The 19,888-nt window shown below is 41.6% G+C and overlaps 1 protein-coding gene across 2 annotated transcripts in view; it reads right to left on the reverse strand.

Moving 5' to 3' along the window:
• Positions 1-2,373: 2,373 nt before the first annotated feature.
• hipk3a (homeodomain interacting protein kinase 3a) overlaps positions 2,374-19,888 on the reverse strand; it is a 29,481-nt gene continuing 11,966 nt past the window's right edge. The window contains exons 5-18 of one of the 2 annotated variants that reach the window (XM_030425234.1): positions 18,056-18,179; positions 15,664-15,783; positions 14,481-14,567; positions 14,073-14,257; positions 13,728-13,893; positions 12,976-13,099; positions 12,741-12,835; positions 11,269-11,420; positions 10,674-10,823; positions 10,225-10,593; positions 9,589-9,750; positions 9,226-9,500; positions 5,185-5,336; positions 2,374-3,051 (exon numbers count right to left, since the gene is read on the reverse strand). In XM_030425234.1, the coding sequence (XP_030281094.1) occupies positions 2,512-3,051; positions 5,185-5,336; positions 9,226-9,500; positions 9,589-9,750; positions 10,225-10,593; positions 10,674-10,823; positions 11,269-11,420; positions 12,741-12,835; positions 12,976-13,099; positions 13,728-13,893; positions 14,073-14,257; positions 14,481-14,567; positions 15,664-15,783; positions 18,056-18,179 (2,701 nt within the window). In that variant the 3' untranslated portion in view covers positions 2,374-2,511. Of the gene's footprint in view, positions 3,052-5,184; positions 5,337-9,225; positions 9,501-9,588; positions 9,751-10,224; positions 10,594-10,673; positions 10,824-11,268; positions 11,424-12,740; positions 12,836-12,975; positions 13,100-13,727; positions 13,894-14,072; positions 14,258-14,480; positions 14,568-15,663; positions 15,784-18,055; positions 18,180-19,888 lie in introns of both variants that reach the window. The other variant, XM_030425233.1, reaches the window with a different exon arrangement.

Here is a 19,888-nt window from a genome sequence, read left to right on the forward strand (position 1 = left end):
CACATGATGATATCTACCTATGGTAATAGCTGCATACAGGAACTATCAACAACCCAATCACAAAATGAGAGAAAACTCTGTGTAGCCATCAGAAATGCAACAAATAACTCATTTGCAAACCAAAAACCATCTCGATTTTCACAAATACATTCACGGTGTGAGAATAAAGCTTTGCATTTGTGTATATTGAGGCCCTATGTTCTTGAGTACTGCACGGTGTTCTTGGTGAGCGCATAAAACATTCCCTGACTTATACTTTTTATCTTAGGATTCTGTAAAAAAAAAAGATTGTTTTCAGACCTCATTTTAGTCTAACCAACAAAAAACTTTGGGGTTTCATGATGTGAAAATAGGAGTTGATCCCCTTGTAAGGAATTCATCTACAAATTTTTCTGACTGCTTTGATATAAATGCAAAACGTCATCTGTCAGCCACATGTTTGAAGAAAGGCACTAGTTGTACAGTACGAAGAGCTGCGAATACAGTCCATAACGGAAAAAAAGCTATGTCATCAGAAGAAAGCGATAATACAACAATGACACACCGGTTACAGAATCCAAGAGTGAACCCAGCCAACGTTTGAAATACTGATGCTAAATGCACACACACAAAAACAAACACACACACACACACACACACACACACACACACACACACACACACACCAAAAAGCAACAAAATTTAAAAGAAAAGAAACTCATAACTTCCATTACAGCAGTTTACAGTCACTTCAAAACAACAAAGCCAATATACAGAGGCACTAGCATAAAGGAATAGCATTCAATACATTTTAAAATAAAACCCACTTCTATTGTATCTAGTCGTCGTGAAAACTACAATACAAAAGAAAGAATGCAGGCTAGAATCAGATTAATCCTCTAAATTCACAGCTACGAAGTGGCAGATAATCAGTACATAGCAGCTTATTATCTATACATTCCAAATACAATTTGCCAAACATAGCTCAGAAAAATAAAACCTCAACCTCATTTTTAAAATAGAGCTCTCACAATATATTCCAATGTTGATAACTGCAACAGTATGCTGGAGGTGAAAGGAGAAATAGTATCGACCATGCTTCAGAAATGATTAATAAACAGTCTTTGGTGCTGATTGGAGTAAAATACCAGCTGATATGACAGGTAAAGACGCAGTTCTACTACACACTGGAAATCAAACAAAACCAAGAAAATCAAGGCTATGCATCCACCCTGAAGGAATGTATCAAAACTGAGAAACAGGCTTCAATACATGAACAAAAGGTAATCGTCACACACAAATATTTGAAACAATTATTGATACACCTCTAACACTCATAGCCCAGCAATGATACTGTAAGTTGATAGGTTATTTCAAACACTGAGAAGCATTTAGAAGTAAAAACACATTTTTTTTGTCTATGCCACTCCCAAAAACTAAAACATAAATGCATTAATGCCTAAATGCAAAACGTAAAAACACAGCAACCCAGAGGCTATCTAGATTGTATTGCAGTTACAGTAAACAGTGACAATACTGTTATGAATTAAGTACTATAGTGAATAGAAATCGATTATCAAAATATCAAATCACTCTTTATGTACATAAAAAGCTCATTCAGTCAAAGCCCTAAATGTGCAGCCTGTAGCTAAAGTAAATCCATTCTCTGAGTTAGAAAGCAAACTGAGTCCAACAATATTAAAACATAACCACAATCAATATCCTCATATCCATCCAATAAGCCCGTCGTATTCAGAGTCTGAAAGTTAAGTGCTGCAAGCCCATTTAAATGTACAATCTATTAGCTCCTGAAGTAACGTCATAGACTCTGGTTTTAAGGCACTAGGAGACGGCAGCAGTTAGGACTGCCTCTAACAAATACAGGAGCGTTCAATCCTGGTTAATACAGACTGGGATGGCTTAAGAAACAGATCTGACCGGCTAGTACATGCTACAAGGCAACAAAGATAAAGGGAAGGGGAGGCTGAACGCCCTGACAGCAACACCAACAAAAATGATTTCCAGCCCCTAATTAGATCATATTCTCTGAACACTACTCAAACAACAAATGACAGGAGGTAATGTGCACAGGACACATTCTTAATTAAAATTTCCTCATCGTCATCATTTGTGAATTCATTCACTCTTGTGATGCGCACTTGTAAAGCTTTGCAATTGAATCAATCATCATTTCCTCTGTCAGCTGATGTGATTTTGCAAGGGAGGTCCCTCAGAGCTCATGTTGCTCTGACAGTCAAACACCCATCAATGACTTTTGATGTAAGCCTCCAGATTACAAAGGCTGTGTGTCACCAGAAAACATTATCTTCAGCATTGTTACTTTTCATTCTCAATCCCCTATGATACATCGTTAACCATTCTCCTATTGTTAACCACAATGTCATCTTCTTCTTCATCACAAGTGTCCGTTGTGTGCTCTTGTGCTAGCTCTACCTGCCCAGGTCGCAGCCCCGCTCCATTTCCCATTGCCTTTCCTCACCAGAAGGTACTGCTGCGGTCCCGACCTGCTCCTCAGATATAAGAGAACTGGGGGTGGTGGCTGAGCTTGGTGGGGCTCAGAGGAAAACCTGTGTAGGCTGCGGGGGAGGCCATGTAAGGGTGATGAGGGGGAAAGGGAGGTTTGAATTGGTGGGGGTGGGGGGCATAGCCGGGCTGAGGATGTGGATGAATGGTTGGGGAGGGGAGGAGCCTGTGTGGGTGGGAAGCGGGGTGTCCAGGGTGGTGGGGATGGGTGCTGATGCCCAGGGTCACCTGGTGAACTATAGCGCCTCCTTGGGGGTGGGAGAGACTGTAGCTGTGCTGGAGGAGAGGGGGAGGAGGGCGAGAGGGCAGGATGGGGTGAGGGTGGGGAGCAGCGGTGAGGGGGCCATTGGGTGGGTAAGACAGCAGGGTGTGTGTGTGCGGGCCGGCCGAAGTGTGCGTGGGGCTGCTGTGCGACAGGTGTGTGAAGGCGTGTGTGTGGACAGTAGGGGGGATGTAGGCGTGCGGACGCAGAGGCCCATAGTTGCCGTTCCACTCTTTGTTGCTGTGGTTTGAACCGTACGGCTGCACCTGCAAGACAGAATGAAGGAGTCCAATGACAGTCTGTTAACACACAGGTCCTACACAGTCTGATAAAGCACTGGTTTGACATATGCTTATTCATTTTCTCGCTAAGAGTTAGATGAGAAGATTGACAGCACTCATATCTCTCTGTGCCAGCAGTTGGTTAGCTTAGCAGCTTAGCAAAAACGCTGTAAACAGGTGGAGCCAACTCCTAAGGTCAACCTCGGCTGCCCACTTACATCTGAAGTCTTTTCTTCAACAATTTTGTTATTATTGGGAATCCATCTATGTCTTGAATGACCATGTGAAATTCTGAGTTTCCTTCGCAGACATCTTAACCATTCACACCTGGGCTCACCTAGCCCAAGCAACCCAAATGAAGGCCGGTTGGGTCAACAACCCATAAGTGACCGTAAAGACTCTGAAACTCAGAGCTCACACGTGTCCTGAACGACTCTGTAAGGCCACTCCCACACAGAGTTTAAAGCCTGCAAACTCCCCTCCAGTTAGTTAGAACTGAACAAGCTTCTCAGATCAGAGATTAAGCATGTTCAAGAAACTGAAACAAGTCCAGTTGCCTACAAAAAAAAAAAAACCTTAGAAGACGTGGTTTTATGGAACTAAACCGGCACTTGTTTACACTGAGGTTTTTATTCAGTTGGAACAAGAATAACAAAAATAAAAATAACAAGATATAACATGTTAAAGAATTGCGTGAGCTACAGATTAGATCAGTGGTCCCCAACCTTTTTTGCAGCACGGACCGGTTTCATGTATGACATAATAATGACGGACCGGGGGGGAGGGGGGGAATTGTGCGCGTGTGAGTAAAGTGCGTAAACACCCGAAGTGTGTTCCTTTCTGCTCCGTAACTTACTAAGATAACAGGCAGTCTCCAGCAGTTGTCCACTCACCGTCCCCGCAGCTGCAGTTCAGCCACTTTATCAGCCAACTTGAATACAGTTGTCCATCTCCCTCTTCTTCCATCTCATCATAATTCCTTTTTTCTTTGAAAAGTAGCTCTCCGAAGACGTTTGTTTTACACTCATTTTAGCTAGCCTGAGGGCTTATTTTTTAGGGTATACCATGACTGAAACAGGTATGTGTCAAGCGCACAAACAGGAACAGACGGATGTTGTTAAAAGAGAATCTGTTTTTCAAAATAAAACAACTTTCCAAGTATGATCATCAATATAACGGAAATAAAATAACGTATTTCTTCTTTCTCTGCGGCCCGGCACCAAATGATCCACGGACCAGTGTCAGAATACTTGTTGATTTTCCGTTCCCACCAGCTATCACAACGGAGTACTTGGGTTCAACTTTTCAGTGAGGCTCGTCAGAAATATAGTTACTTGCTACTCTACCTGATTTTGAAAGCTGTTGTGTAACCCTGTTAAAATATCTATTCTTGTGCCCCTATTACTTTTAAATCAACAGTGTTTCAAAAAATAAAGCCTACTTCAGAAAAAGTCATTTCTGCTGAATTGATTTGGGAGACCAATTTCATCTTCCTGTCACACATTTTTCTCTGACAAAAATATCACTCGTGCTGCACCAACCCATTTGTAAACTATTTCGAGAGATTAGACCAATCATGTACTTTTTTCCAAGATGTCCAAATTCTCTGATTCTGGCTACTTGTGTGAATATTTTCTGGTTTCTTTACTTCTATGTGACAATAAACTGACTATCTTTGGGTTGTGGAGAAAACAAAACATTTAAGGATGTCATCCTGGACTTTGGGAAACACTGATCAACGTTTTTCACCATTTTCTCATTTTAAAGACCAAGCAACTGACAGATTAATTGACAATGAAAATTTAAGTTAGATGCTGCCCTGGGGTGCCGTTTAGCTCAGTTGGTAGAGCGCGCGTCCCATGTCCCGAGGCTCTGCAGCGGACCCAGGTTTGACTCCCGGCCTGGGTCCCTTTGCTGCATGTCACCCTCTCTCTCCCCCTGTTTCCTGTCATATCTTCAGCTGTACTATCAATAAAGCCATAAAAAGGCCACCAATAAAAAAGTTAGATGCCTCCTTAAATATCACATCTATTAATATTCACTGATATATTATGAAGCAGTCAGCTCCAACATAATCCCTCATACATTATAAAGTGAAAAGAAAAGACCTGAACTGACCTGTCCAAAGCCCAGAGGATGCTGTTGCTGCCCGTTCACCTGCTGCTGTCGGGATAGGGGGGGCACGGATTGAAGGAGGGGGACGGAGGAGGGAGTGCTGTGTTGTCCTATGAGGCTGCAGCGCCCTTTGGACCGGGACCAAGACTCTGAGACTGGGACAGAGAGAAGACAGAATTGAGTCAAGCAAGGACAAATATACTGTAAAAAAAAAAAAAACATGGCAGGCTTAGTCCACATGACCTGCAAGCGAAGACAGTAAAACAAAACACAAACAGCATGCATACCAGAGAGGAAATAGATTCAGATATTAACGCCAAACATTCCAATTCAGAACTCTAATCAAGGTTTTGGCATCTGAGAATGTTTGTCTCTACCGAGGATTGACACTTTATTAACGTACTTTAAAATCAACTGATCAAGATGTCCCCTATCTATTGTTATCAATATGTTGTTTAAGCAAACGTGTGTTTAAATTTAATCAAGCCCAAGGAACTTCACAATGCCAAAAATGTGTTGAGGTTAAATGTTTGTATGCCTGTGGTGCCCTCTAGGAACTATTGCAAAATCACACTGAAATGGCTGGAGTCTCTGTCCACCTGTCCTTTCATTTTCTCAACAACCGTTAATCCGAACGATTTCACACTTGTATTTGGAGGACCCAAGGAAGTGCAGTGTCAAGTGAGAAGTTGTTTGGATGAGCAGTTCTCGAGAAAGCTGTAAGAAGCAATATTTTAAGATATGTTATGCGTCTATTTCAAACATTTAGAAAATCACATTACTGCACAAATTAATTCTAAATTGGACAGGCATAGAATGTTTATGTGTGTGCAGAGTGGCTTTACAAGGTATACAAAAGTGTTTCAGAGGAAGACTCAAGAGATGCATATGATGTGGCTGGTCCCAAAAGTCTGAGCACTGTTTCCACAACAAAATATGAGTAGTTAGCAGAGAAATACAAAAGTGAATTTGAAGAAAAAAAGCCAAATTGTTCTCCTGAGTGCTGATGAAGGACAATAAATGTAGCAGCACCAAACTGCAGTTGAATTGAACGTTTCTGATAGGGCTTTGAATTGAACAGAGGAAGACTTGAACAAATTTGCATTTAAAGCAAAAGCAGAAAAGGCTGAAGGGAAAGCAACATACGAACACCATCACATCAAGCTAATCTTTATGAGACACAGCAGCATGAACTAGAGCAGTCTTCTTAGTTTAAGTGCAGTCACAGGAAAACTGAGATTTAAACTTTATCAAAGAGTTTATTCCATAAAGTGGTTGCAACAGATTTTATGAATTAAAAAGGTAAATGCAACATTAGATAAACCCACCAAATACAGTGATGGCCATTATTCACTTACTCCACAAGATATCCAAACAGAAACACCACTAAATAGTAGGGATGTAATAAAAACTCAAGTTACAATATCATCACAATATATAGTCCAGTCTTTTATCACAATATTGAAGAAGAAGAAAGATGACCTTTATTAATCAATGTGATGTGAACAGCCTTTATTATTTATTTCTACTTTTACTCAAGGTCCTTCTGCTTTCTTGCTTTCTATAGTAAAATAAAAGTAGCTGGCCATGAAATACGCATGTGTCAAAAGCAGCCATGAACTATTTTTTGCAATGAATGATTGGACTATTCAAAACAATATCAAAGTCAGTAGCCAGTAGCAATCTCTCCCTCTGGTTGTACAGCGTGGCTACCACCACCGATCTCCCTCCCTCTTGTTGTCCAGTGGACTACCAGAGCCACACAAAATCTTTGTCAGTGTAAATGACACGTTTTTATTTCTTAATTGTATGTTCAGAGGTTGTCTGTATGTGTTAATGGGTTGACGTTGTGTTTTTCTCGACATAGGCTTATAAAAGTAAACAACCAGCCAGTCAGAGGAGTTGATGCAGCGGATTATGAGCAGTAGTTTCCCTGCTGCTAAACACACCACTGGAGCGTCTCTGCTCATTAAGTGAAGCGGTGGCAGCAGACAGTTGGTCTGCTTGCTCCAAATAACAAACTACACACACTCTTGCAGTGAAAAGCAGATCCAGAGAATGAGTGAAGAGGTTGGTGTGGGGAGGTCTGAGTGTTAGTAAAGCTCATATACCGAAAGTACTTAAAAAAGTCTCTTTCTCAAGTTGAATATAGATTTATTATTATTTTTTTTTTGGGGGGGGGGGGGGGGCTTGTTACGGGTTAGTTACAGTGGTGAGAAATCACTGTAGCCAGCTCAGAGGCAGGCGGTTGCGATTTGGCGCTACTCTGAAACAGGTCCATCTCCGGCGTGGCTTGGCTCAACTCGGTGTAGTAATACTGGTGATGGAAAGTAGAAGAGTATGTCCTTTTGACCAGTATGATTGCGCCCTCTGTTGTTCAAACATAACAATACAACGACATGGTCAGGCATTCATTCAGATTTCCCTCATTAGATCCATGAAATTTATACGTAAACTAGCCATTTGATAGGTTAGTAGATAATGTCCAAGTCCCATGACTGTATCGCAGCATTTTTTATCGCAAAATTCGGGGTAACGTCACAGCCTTACTAAATAGTGCATTAAGCATCACACTGCTTCGGAGTTAAAATCGGTGTGGAAGAGGTATTATAGGAAGACAGTGACCCTACAAAACATAAGAAAATTACCTGCCTGAAATGAAATGTAAGTTAATGATGTAGTAGAGGAATGATACTTTTTCAGTTTATGGTCAGAGTGTAATGTAAATGTTGTTTCTGCAGCAAACAAAGAATCAACAAATGTGTCTTTAACTTTTTAACAGGTGGGCCTCCTCCATAAAACACAGTACCACCAAACGTAATGATAAAATCCATTCAGCTGAGGAAAGGCAAAGAAACAGACTGTTGGCACTCAGAAAAAGGCACCCGAGGAGCAAAGTTGATCCTTTGACTCTGATCTGTATCAGTTTAAACTCACATTACCATTAATAAAAAATTCCATCTGGGTAGAACAGAATGGTGAAATTGATCCCAGATCAGTGCCTGGGGGCAACTTTTGCTACACGGCAAGAACCAGCAGAGAAAACATGGGGGTCTGACTCAATACCAAATGAAATGCATCCACTTTTTCCTCCTCTTCTAGGGGAAAACAGACAGACTTCTGTTCAGAAAACATATTAGCTGTACTCCAGTTGAAGTAAACTCTTTCTCTTCTAATGTAAAACATTCTGGATCACTGTTGGAGGCATAGCGTGTTGTCAAACAAGGAGGGATTTGTTTTAGATCCTTAAGCTGCAGTTAAGATTTTCTTTTGAAGGGTTGTTGAGAGTCACTTAAGGGATTAAAATGGGGGAAAAAACTCCAAGCAAAAGTGACTGCTCAGATGAGCAGAGCTTCCATCGTTTTTACCTTTTCTGCACAGTACCCAAATTAATAAAACTTGTTTTTGCCATGGGATGTCTGGTTCATTGAAGCATACAAAGATGTTTTGAATTTCAAATAAATTATGCACATACATATATATTTATGACTCTATCAAGTATAAAAGGTGAGGAATGAATACAACACCTCTGCAGTTGTCCAAAAAATGTCTACTTCTTCCTTAGAAACTTTCCCTACAGAAAACTGCTGGTTTGAGGAGGTAAAGCCATAAAAAGAACCCTGAGGGTAATGTTAGCATTGCCTCCTATGGATGCATCTCTGAGGTATTGGTACAATGTGGCCAGTCCTCCACTGTCTTTTGATCACCTGTTAAAGCCTCTATGACCCACTAGGGGGTGGTAAGCCCCAACTGCTTCCATTTGACCTGCAACGCAGACACCGCCAAAGCACAGGTGACAGACCACATCACAGGTGGCAAGAGAACTTACATTTGAATAAAACGCAAACTTTTCAGGGTGTTAGTATACAAAGTAAGTTTTATGGGAGCATCACTGACTCTTAGCTTATAAATGGAAACAAAAATGATTAAGGCCTTCAACTCTCCTTTTCTTCTCATTCATCATTTGTATAATCAGTTATACAGTACATAAGCACACAAAGCAATATTTGGTCCCTCTTGGAAAAGGTAAAAATGTACACTGACCGGTTCTCAGGACACGCTCCTCTAATCCTTGTGTGTTGTTGTTCTGCACTCTCATTGGTGGCACCACCATTGTCCTGACACCACGGGGACTCCTGCCCTGCACTGCAGGGGAAGGCAGTGGCGCTACCATCGCAGCCAAAGGTGGGCGGTTGTTGTGGTTATTGTTGTCAAGGTAGCGGTATGTACTGTTGTCACGTGGGGAGGTGGATGTGTCAGATGCTGGGGAGCCTTCCACTGTGTCACAACCACTCTCATGGCCGTCATCCTCAGACATGCTGAATACAATAAGATGAGTTAATTTCTTTGTGGAACATTACTTTGATAGTTATTTGGACATAAGAAAACACATCCACTGACAACTACCTGTTAGGTCTCTTGCACGGTGAGACAGAGGGGCTGGATTGGAGTGAGTTGGATGCAAAAGAACTGGTGCTAAGGCTGCTGTCGGGGCTGCTGAGGGAACACACTCTCTCCATAGACACACTGGTGTTTCTGCAAGCCTCACACACACACTCCTCTTTACACCTACAGACAGAGAAATGCAGGTTAGCATTACTGTGGCTGAAACCAAGTTTAAATCTTAAATTAGTAGAATGGATTAGGGACAAGCTAGTACACCATTATCTGCATTTATTCGACAAACTAAATTGTCTCTATCCGTACTCAGAATAGGCAAGTTGTTAATTGCAGCCTGAAATTGATATGTGTTCATCAGTATTTGCTATATTTATTATAAAAACTATTTATAGAACAGCTTCAGAATTGAGCTGTTTTTGAGCACAAAAGCTACCAAATGTGGATTTTACTTCATCACAGGTATGGATACTGACACATTTTAATCAGTACTGGAATTGTATCGGCCTCATGCAACCCACATATGATCATATGCAAGTTATAGACCACTATTCTCTGTTCAGCATTAGTATGTTCTTCCATAAGTCTTTATAAGATTTGTACACATTGATTTTGATAATTCCATTTCCATTATATGTTACTCACTCGCTCAAACGACATCTCGGATGTTCATCATCCACCTCATCCTCTCCGTCAGTCAGCTCACTGTGGATGCTGATCACACTGGGAGCAGGGCTTGGTGTGTCTCCCATCAGAACTGCCACATCTCGCTGTTGCTGACCCGACCGGTCAAGCTGGCTGTTACCATTAGGTACCACCTCCTTAAAGTAGCTCACTTCCTCCTCTACGCCATCAACCTCTTCTCCAGTGTTGTGAACTTCTGGTTGCCTGGTTTCCACCAGAGGCACCTCCGCCTGAGACCGCTCCCTTTGTGCCGCTGCCTGGTTAACTACGTCAGCCATTTTGGGGGTCCGACATGCTGATATGTGGGTGTTGTTGAGGTGTGACAAGTTCCTTTGAAGAGGACAGTTGATATGTTAGATATAAATAATGACTGAGCAGTTCAACTTCAAAGGCATGAAGCAGGATCTCACCTGTTGTAACTGTGTCTGTTCCTTTTATTGGCTGGCTGTGGCCACACAACATGAGCTATGCCAATGTTGATTGGCTGATGGGCGGAGAGGGCTGACATCTGATTAGTCAGGAGAGGCTGTTGCATCACTGAAGTGTAGGGACGAACTTTCCTGTTAAATGGTAAAAATAGAAAAAAACTAATGGAGATGCAAGAGAATCAAAATGCATTATGGTACTTTGGCTAAAAATAAGTGACAGGAATAGATAACATACCATAAACATTCATAACGACAACCCCGGAAAAATATTACATAACTTTATATTTGAATGGCTTCTGCTGGATATTTGTTATGCACAATTTTAAGTCCTAAACATGTTGTTAGAATCCTTAATGAGCATACACATGGACAAGAAATGGTGTTTATCCTGCAGGATTCTGGTAATGCTGACATTACATTTTTAAAAAAATAATGTCACAACAGAAAGCTGACAGTAACCAAGTTACTTTACTGCATGTTGCACATTAAATGCAACAAACAACTTTTTACTAGTGGAAGTCTTACAGCAGGGAATTTCCCTGACTCTGTTTGGTTGACTCAGAGTAGGGTGACTCACCCCCAGTCGCCGATCCTCTGTGGTCCGGCTGTGGCGTCATTGGTAAGGGAGGATGGGGGTGGTGGAGGGGGGTGAGAGGGAGGAGGACCCACTGGAGTCATCTGCTGCCAGGCTGCTGGTACGAGGAGCTGCTGCCCACGGCTAGACCAGGCCTGCTACAGAGATAGAGCAGAGACATTTTGGATGTTGTACAACAAACCATCCCATGATCCCCACTGCTATGATCTGTATTAGCTCCCCAGAACCTAGGACTGACATCAAGGTTTGGGCTTTGCCTTTGGCACTTTCAACCAAAGAGGAGTCAAACCATGTTTTGTCTGCAAAATGCAGTTTTGCATTTTTAATACCAGTTTAAATGTGCAATGTTGTACTGAGCTGTGCCCAAGATGGGCCAAAGTACACTCATTCTGACTCCAAAACAGTTTCAGGGCTGTCTCTTGTAAGAAATTACGTAGTTTTCCTGTCAGTGATCATTGTGCTGTAGACAAGAGCAGGATGTGAGAGGAGGAGGGGACAATGCATTTTGCTTGAGGTGTCAGAAAGCCACAGGTGGAGCACATCCTCTGCATGGGAGGATACAGAAATAAAGATAAGATGACATTTACTGTCAATCTAAAACATCAAAGGGTCACTGTCCTGGGAAAGGCAGGATACACCCAAACATTAAAGGGTCTTTGTTATGGAAAGAAAACTATTTCTGTCTGTTGTAAATGAAGGTAACCTTCTCTCTGTTTCTGTACTTAAGTGGGTAACATTTTAGAGGACAAGAGAGAACACTTTTGCCTTCCCTCCACGCTGCGTGTTATTAAAGAGATCTGATTCATACGCTAAAGTCTGAAATTCTTCAGAGACTTAGCAACTCTCAAACCTCACAAAGGAGAATTTCCACCACACTCTCAACCATGGCAAACCCGTCACAACCCCCTGTCTCCCCATAAAACAAGCTTGTTGTGAAACTCAAGTCATGTCTGTGCAGAAGACCAGAGAGAAAGAAGTTTTAAAAACTTAGTTGTCAGTACTTTGTAGCCTCTAATTAAATCTCTATAGTTTCTCACCCGAGTCCCTGGATGTACTTCTTATGTGACTTATTTTACCGTTTCATCACATAAACTTTCAGTTTTAAATGACAAAATAACACGAATTGGAACATTTCTTACAATTTAAATGTCACTGAATTAGCAGGGTTTCATAGGAGCCAGTTTATAATTATACCGCAGGAAGGAAGCAGAATCATCGACTCAAGACTAGCATGTTGACTGTGAAAGACACACATTCAAGCAGGTGGCCCTGCTGTAATAGAGATGCAAATTCCTGACATGCTGGACTGACGTACAGAGTCAAAGTGAAGTGAAGCCAGCACATGAATATGAATAAGGGCTTGTTATGATGGGGCCTTGAGAAAAGTCTAGTCCAAAGACAAGCTACATACCCATGGAGAATCTTTCTTATACCTCGAGTTTGTTGCGTCTTACCTGAGCAATTATACCAGGCCTTACTGGCAAGGGCTGAATGGGAGGTGCCTGAGTTACCATTGGAACAGAATACCCTGTTGGTTGGTTAAGGTTTCCTTTAAGAAAAAACGGGATATAACATATCACCTGTCATTTATGCACCTCAAAAAAGCTTGGTGAAGCTATGAAGTCACTCAATAACATTTTACTAAAAATGTGTTACAGAATCAGTATAAGCACTGTGCAGTCTACATACCTTGCATGGTGGGAGGACAAAGAAGAAGGGCAGGTGGGAATGAGTCACTGCAACCAAACTGACCATTCCCAGTTGCTAGAGCTATCCCAGGATGCAACACTGAGGGAGCTGACTGGGTTATAGTCTGCATCAGAAAAGCATAAGGAGGAGTAGACAGAAGAGCAAAAGGAGGAGTTGGCAGAGAATGGAGAGAAAGGAAACATTTGTGAAGTGTAGTGTTGATATGGTTTTAGAGTAAATTAAGTGAGTGACAAAGAAGAGAATCAAAATGGAAGTGCACACATAGCAAGAAGATTAGCAATAACTCTTCATAATGATTGACAGATCACATGTGACAGACACATGAAGATCAATATATTCTGAGATCATATGTCATAGCACCTTTCCCCCTGAAGAGGGCAACATTAGGTCAACAGTCCAGACACATTCCACAGAAACATTACATAACCAAGGATTGGTGATATTTATATGTGCTTATTTATGTTCTGTCTGGAAAGAATGGGGTGTCACCAAGAGACCACTGAGTGGAGGTGTAATTTGAAACTGAAATAATCTGCCCACTGCCATGTGGAGCGACACTGACTTAACTAGCGTGAGTAATTAAAAAAAACAACTCACTAATGTGAATCAAGATCTTTGTCACATTGGTATAAAGGATTACTGAAGCAATGAAAATATAATAAGGAGGGAAAATATGCGCTGATCCAGTAAACAGAAAATCTGCTGGTAGGAAACACACACATGGCTCTCACCTGAGTGTGGACTGGTATGTTGCTGTAGCCCAGAGGGAGGCCAGAAGAGGCTGTGGGGGCTACAGGAGGTCTTGAGAAATGAATGGTGTTCTGATTCAGAGCGTCAAAAACTGCATTGGTGGGCCGACTGTGGCACATGTCCATGATGCGGAAAGATGACTGCACACTGGAGGGGGTCAAAGGCGATACCAGGATGAGGAAGAATGTCTTAAGACTCGAGTTCATAGATATTCAACAATAAAGCATGCCATCTCTTTGTACACTAGTAGTTACTACAGAGAAGAAAAAAAAAAACAGAAGACAAGCCAACACATTTTGTATGAATGGCAGTTGTAGCAGCCTTACTGGTTACTGTGTGGGTAGTCCAGCAGATGAGTCATAGTGAGGAAGGGGTGATTGAGGACGCTGGAGGGAATTGTTCTTTCCTCAGCAGTGATTAGCAGCATGCTCTTTAGCAGAGACACAAATTCTCTCCTGTCAGCCTTTTCTGCTTGCATGTCACTGTTATCAGGACTCAGCACCAGGTTCACCTGATAGATGGAGCGAGGAGCACACACGCACACACCACAGTTAATTAAGAAACCCAGGAAATTGATCAGTTGAGTTGAATGTTTTACAGCCACAAAACCAGATAACAGTGCTGTGTGTCCAAACATGAACCTGAAGTTGTCTGTTATCTCTTACACCTGCTATGGTGGATTACTTCAGCATGCTTTGAAGTTGCTCAAAGTCATTTTGGTTGGTTGGACTCACGTGTGCTATGTCATCAAGACAGCTGAAGATGTACTTTCTGGCCTCTTTAGATTTAAGTCCCGTCTCCTTCTCATGCTCGTCTGTCGTCTGGAGGAACAGAAATATCAAGTTAATAAAAACCCACATAATGTAGGTGCAGTGTGGTAACAATTTTGTATAAACATATTTTTGCGTCTCTAAGCCCTTTCCACGCAAAAACTCCACATTATCACTGCAATGAAGGCTCGCCTTTACTTGTTCACACTGAACCAAGCATTTCATACAGCATTCCGGCAATGAGGAGCAAGAAGAGGCATGATGGTACACATCGTGACATTGACATCTGTGTTATTCCTCAATGTATTTTTCCCAGTCTTTACTGGTTAATCTAAACATGTACTGGCAGACTGTTTATAATCACATGGATGCCGTTATAATGTGTTGTGATTGAGATCCTGATCCACCATGTGTAGCAGAGTTAGACATATAATCCCAGCCATCCCCGGTTGGGCTAGTGAGGAGGTCCCAGAAGTCTGCACAGTCAGGTTCAACAGAGCTGTCACCCTGAGGGTGAGCAGTGAATATCTGGTACAGTGGAGACTTCTTAAAAATGTGAGGTTATCGCCGTGCAGTACTGTCTTAAATGAACTCACTTCTTCCCACGCAGTGTGATGGTTCTTGTGTGTTCAAATCAACCACCGGATTCATTATGTTTAAATAATAACAAATGTAAGGTCAAAGTATTAGATGAAATATACACAAGCAGTGGGAACAAACCATGGAAATCTACTTGGTCAAATTGTTTGGTTGTAGGGTTTTGCTGAGAAGTATATGGACAGATAAATACTAGGCTCACATTCATTTAAAAATTATTTAGAGTCAGCTCAGGTAGTCTAAACACAGTTTCACATTTCCTAGAGCTTTCCTCGGGGTGTGCTGGCTTTGTCCTGTTTTGAAAAGCTTATGCAGCTGTTTCCTATAGAGAAAGCACTTTATGCCACTTTATGCTTTCCCTCACTGCAAGGATATTCTCTTGAATTGCCTGTCTCACCTTCCCTTTTAATGTGTGTACATTTGCCCACCAGCACAAGAAACACTTGATGTATGACTGACTGGAGGATGTGTACTTTGCAGGGCTATTACATGTTTGCTAATAAGACGCATGTTATCTGTATGTATATTGGTGAAACTTGTGTGCAGGTACTTTTAATCTCCAGGTGGCATAGGGAGAGTCAGACTCTTTGGAGAAGAAACGAGATGTCTTGGTCCCCTTGTTGAGCAGCTGCTCGGCAGGCAGGCCCTGAGTCTGAGAGATGTACCGGATCTGAGCAGAGAGACACAAGAGGGGGAGAAGAGGAAAATTACGAGGAAAAATAAAATAAAGACATCCATGTGCAGTATAATGACAGAGGAAAGAAGTGACGGTGTATTTCATTCACTGACTGTTCAGTTTATGATAAGAGCTTTTTAAACATTTATTACTTATAAAATGTCCATGCAGAATACAACCAAGGACACAGCACTTTGTGTGTTCAATTTCAAAGTCAAAGTTTCCTCGAAGCCTTGTGTCTTCAATTTCTTTATTTGAACTTTAAGTTACAGATTAAATGTTTTGCATCAGTCCCTGATGTCAATCTTATGACCAGAGTCTGCATCAAATCACTAAACACATGATCCTATAGAACTCATCAAGGCATTGAGGACCAGTTCAGAGTTTTGTCACTAGTAAGGCAGTAGACGAGGTTGTACCAGCGTTTGTCAGTAAAGTCACTAGAAACTCTTTTGAACCTGTCAGCAGCATGGAGAGCATTGGAGCAGCCAACAGACATGACTTCTATACTTCCATCACAGTTCATTTTGTGGTTAGGATATTTCGAGACTTGGTTTGTAAAGTTTACAGCCAACCACGCTGCTATCATTTACTGCACTATCAAAAAAGTGATTAACTAGGGGGCGGCCCTAGCTCAGAGTAACTTCATCACCCTAAACAAACGCAGACAGGAAAATCTACCGCACAAAGAGTTTGTTGTAGTTACCTTAACAACATTATACAACTGAATCATGCAAACTGATCACATGTGCCACTAAGTTCTCAACATGGCCTGTGCTTGACTACGTTGGACAGCTCCACTAACCATAAAAATTCATTTTTACAGATAATGTCATTCTTTTTGCTTACAGTCTCCTTTTTTAGTTCCAGTGGCATTTGATCGACTATACCTATGGATAACTCCTGTGAAATAAGCAGCACTTAATTTCCCTGATATGTGCTGACTTTCCAAAAGAATTCATTCAACTCTCTGGTCTGTCTTAATTGCCCCTCTCAAAGTTACATGATACTCCAGAAACCCCATGACCAGAGGAAATCCTTTTACAGCCTGTATGCGTGCGTGCATGATCGCACACGCACGTGTCTACGGCCCAGAACAAACACACTCACCAGCCAGAGGGCACTGGACTGAGAACCTGCTGATAGTGCAGTGAACGCTCACCACAGTGCATTTTGTGTGTGTGTGTGTGTGTGTACATGTCTACCATCAGGCTTATGTTTATAAATACATTTTGCTGTGTAGAGTGGAACTGCAGTGAGCCTTGGCATAGCACAGCATACTTTTGGGGGCTCAATGTGCACGCGTGAGTGTGTGTCCTGGCATGGCCCACTGGTACAACAGAGCTGTCACTGCACAGTAAAGCTCCATCAGCCACTGTCTCTGACTGATGATTGTCCAAACTGCTAGTTGCTGCTGGAGGCACATCTTACAAAAAGAAAAACCCCTCCAAAACCTGGCCTCACCAAAAAAGTAGCCAATTCTTTAAAACAACGCAGATAAACAAGAATGTCTGGTTCTGCATGTATTACGGAAGTCCAACATATTTCAAACATTTTGTTTGGCAAAAAAGCCAAGTAAGTTGAGAGCCTTGGAGAACTTTGTAGCTTCCCATAATAGGTCAAATATTTATGTTCTCCTGAAATAATAAATGCCAAGAGATGACAATACCGCAGTGTTCAAGCTTTTCATTTTCCTAAACTCATACACTTAAAACATGACGGCCATCGTTCTGGTCTTCACAGAGTTGCCTATAGTCAAACACAGGGTAATCCTGTACTGGTCTGTGAATTTCATCTGGGCCTTTTCCCATGCTCCCTCTCCCTCGCCGGGGGACTCCATTTAAAGTCCCAGTTGTGTAGTTTAGGCCACACAACCCTGTGGGAAGATCATCGCACAGTGCCAAGAACAATTTCCTGATTCACTCAGCTCAGATTAGTATTATGTGGATTTCATGCTGGATTTTTTGGACTTCGTCATACAACAAGAGAGAGATCAGGGAGCAACAACAAATAAAGGTTTAACTATATAATGAACATACTGTGGAGTTATGACTGGAGTGAAAGCAGATACCTAAGAATTATAAGCATTAAATAAATATTTTGTAATCTGTGAAAAACTGTTTCTTTGTGTTTATTTTGTCCCCTTTAGTCCCTCAGCAGGAGAAGGAGATACACCTTCAGGGTCTATCCTTCCCTTCTTTGGAGTGTGTGTGCATGTGATACTGCAGCTTGTAGTTCTTGCATACATGCGTGTGAGAAATGTTACCTGGTCGTACTCCAGCGCTCCGGGGTAGAGAGGCCAGCCCAAGAAGAGCTCAGCTATCACACAGCCCAGTGACCACATGTCTATAGCCTCACAAAATGGCAGTCCCAAAATAATCTCTGGAGCCCTACAGAGAGGAAGGAGAGGCAGAGATGGGTTACATCTAGGAGCTGATCACATGTAAAATAAAAAATATTCACACTGACAGGACAAAATGCCACAACATTCACAAGAGTGGCAGGACTATTTGCACCTTTTGTAAGACGACTGAAGCTCAAAACGAGAAGCTTAACAGTGACTGTTTCTGGTGAACCAAAGTGTGAGATAGTTTAGTGGATGGTGCAAACCCTGCCAACCATACGTAGTATAAGGGGTGAATAAAATGGCTACAAGACTTCACAATGTGTTTCTTGATATGGGAACAAGATATCTTTTAGTATGATGCAAGCTAATTCAACTCATACTACAGCCTCTGAAATTATCACAAATTTGAGTACAAACATCTTGGGATTTTAATGCATGAAGTTTATATGTATATTATTGCATTTCACATCAATACACCATAGCTATGTAATGGGTGTCTTTCATGTACCATATTAGAATGATCTGTACAGATTCTTGAGAAATCCTTTTCATTATCACTTCATGATTTAAATAAAAGAAAAATCTCCCACACACTGTTCACCTCACTTGCAAAATTAATCAGACCTTCATCAGATCTTACAAGACAATAAGGGAGACCAGAGGTTTTACACTTAATATGACCCTATTGGACCTATTAAATGTTAGGCCTAAGAATACATGACTGTCACTGTGCCAGAAATCAAGCTATCACAAACATTTATTCAGGAACCTCAATTGAGCATTACAACCTTGTGACGTGCATGCAGTGTTACCGCAACAGAGCATTAAATCTATTCCAACGAATGGACTTTGTCACTTACACAATTCAAATGGGACTCGTAATCTTGCGACAGTAGTGTGAGACGGTGCAGGAAAACAATGGGCTATTAGGCCTGGACAAGGCAGCTGAGCAACAGTGCTGCAAATAGCAACCACTGCTGTGACGACCACTGGGGAAATGACTGTTGCCAAGCAACCACCGGACGCAAGACCATAATGTAACAGTATTACAGGGTGATAAATGGGGCCATAGCTCATCATTCTCTGTGTGTGTGACTGTGAGCATTTGTGTGTTTCTATGTGCAGTCTCACAACTGCAGATGTCACGTCTATCACATTTACAGCACAGCTCATGCTTTCTGCCCTCCTTAGCCCCGAGAAGGAAATTACACTTTGCCATTTCCTACTGCTCCTTCAAGAGGAAGACGTCGAGTTATGCAACACTAAAACTAGCCTTGGGGGATACTGCCACAAATATTTTACAGATCAATCCTGCGTGGCGGGGAATGAGACACTGCTCGTGGTTTTCCTAGTTCTAAGTGCTGCAGTCAAGAAAGTTGGAAGACGCCAGATTACAAAAAACTTTGCCTGGAAATAAATACGAACTGACTATAATGTTGTCAAATTACATTTAAACATGTCATCAAAATTACATTACGGGAAAAGAAAAAATAAATAAAAATAGCACATAGAGAAGCATCACGCTGGCAAAACAAAAGAATCAACCATTACAAAATAAGAACTACTTACACAGTCTTGATATCACTTTTCTTACACAGATTTCAGTTCAGCTTAACTCACATTGCACAGACTGAGGTGAAGTTAGGCCAAATAAGGTAACTTCTTAAGATTTTAAATGCCTGACAAGGAAACAGATGGGAAAATTCTGGCTAAACTTTGGTATCTCATTCATGGCCTCTGCTGTTGCTTAAT

This window comes from Sparus aurata, chromosome 8 (genome assembly GCF_900880675.1).
Source record: "Sparus aurata chromosome 8, fSpaAur1.1, whole genome shotgun sequence".
Classification (NCBI taxonomy): domain Eukaryota; kingdom Metazoa; phylum Chordata; class Actinopteri; order Spariformes; family Sparidae; genus Sparus; species Sparus aurata.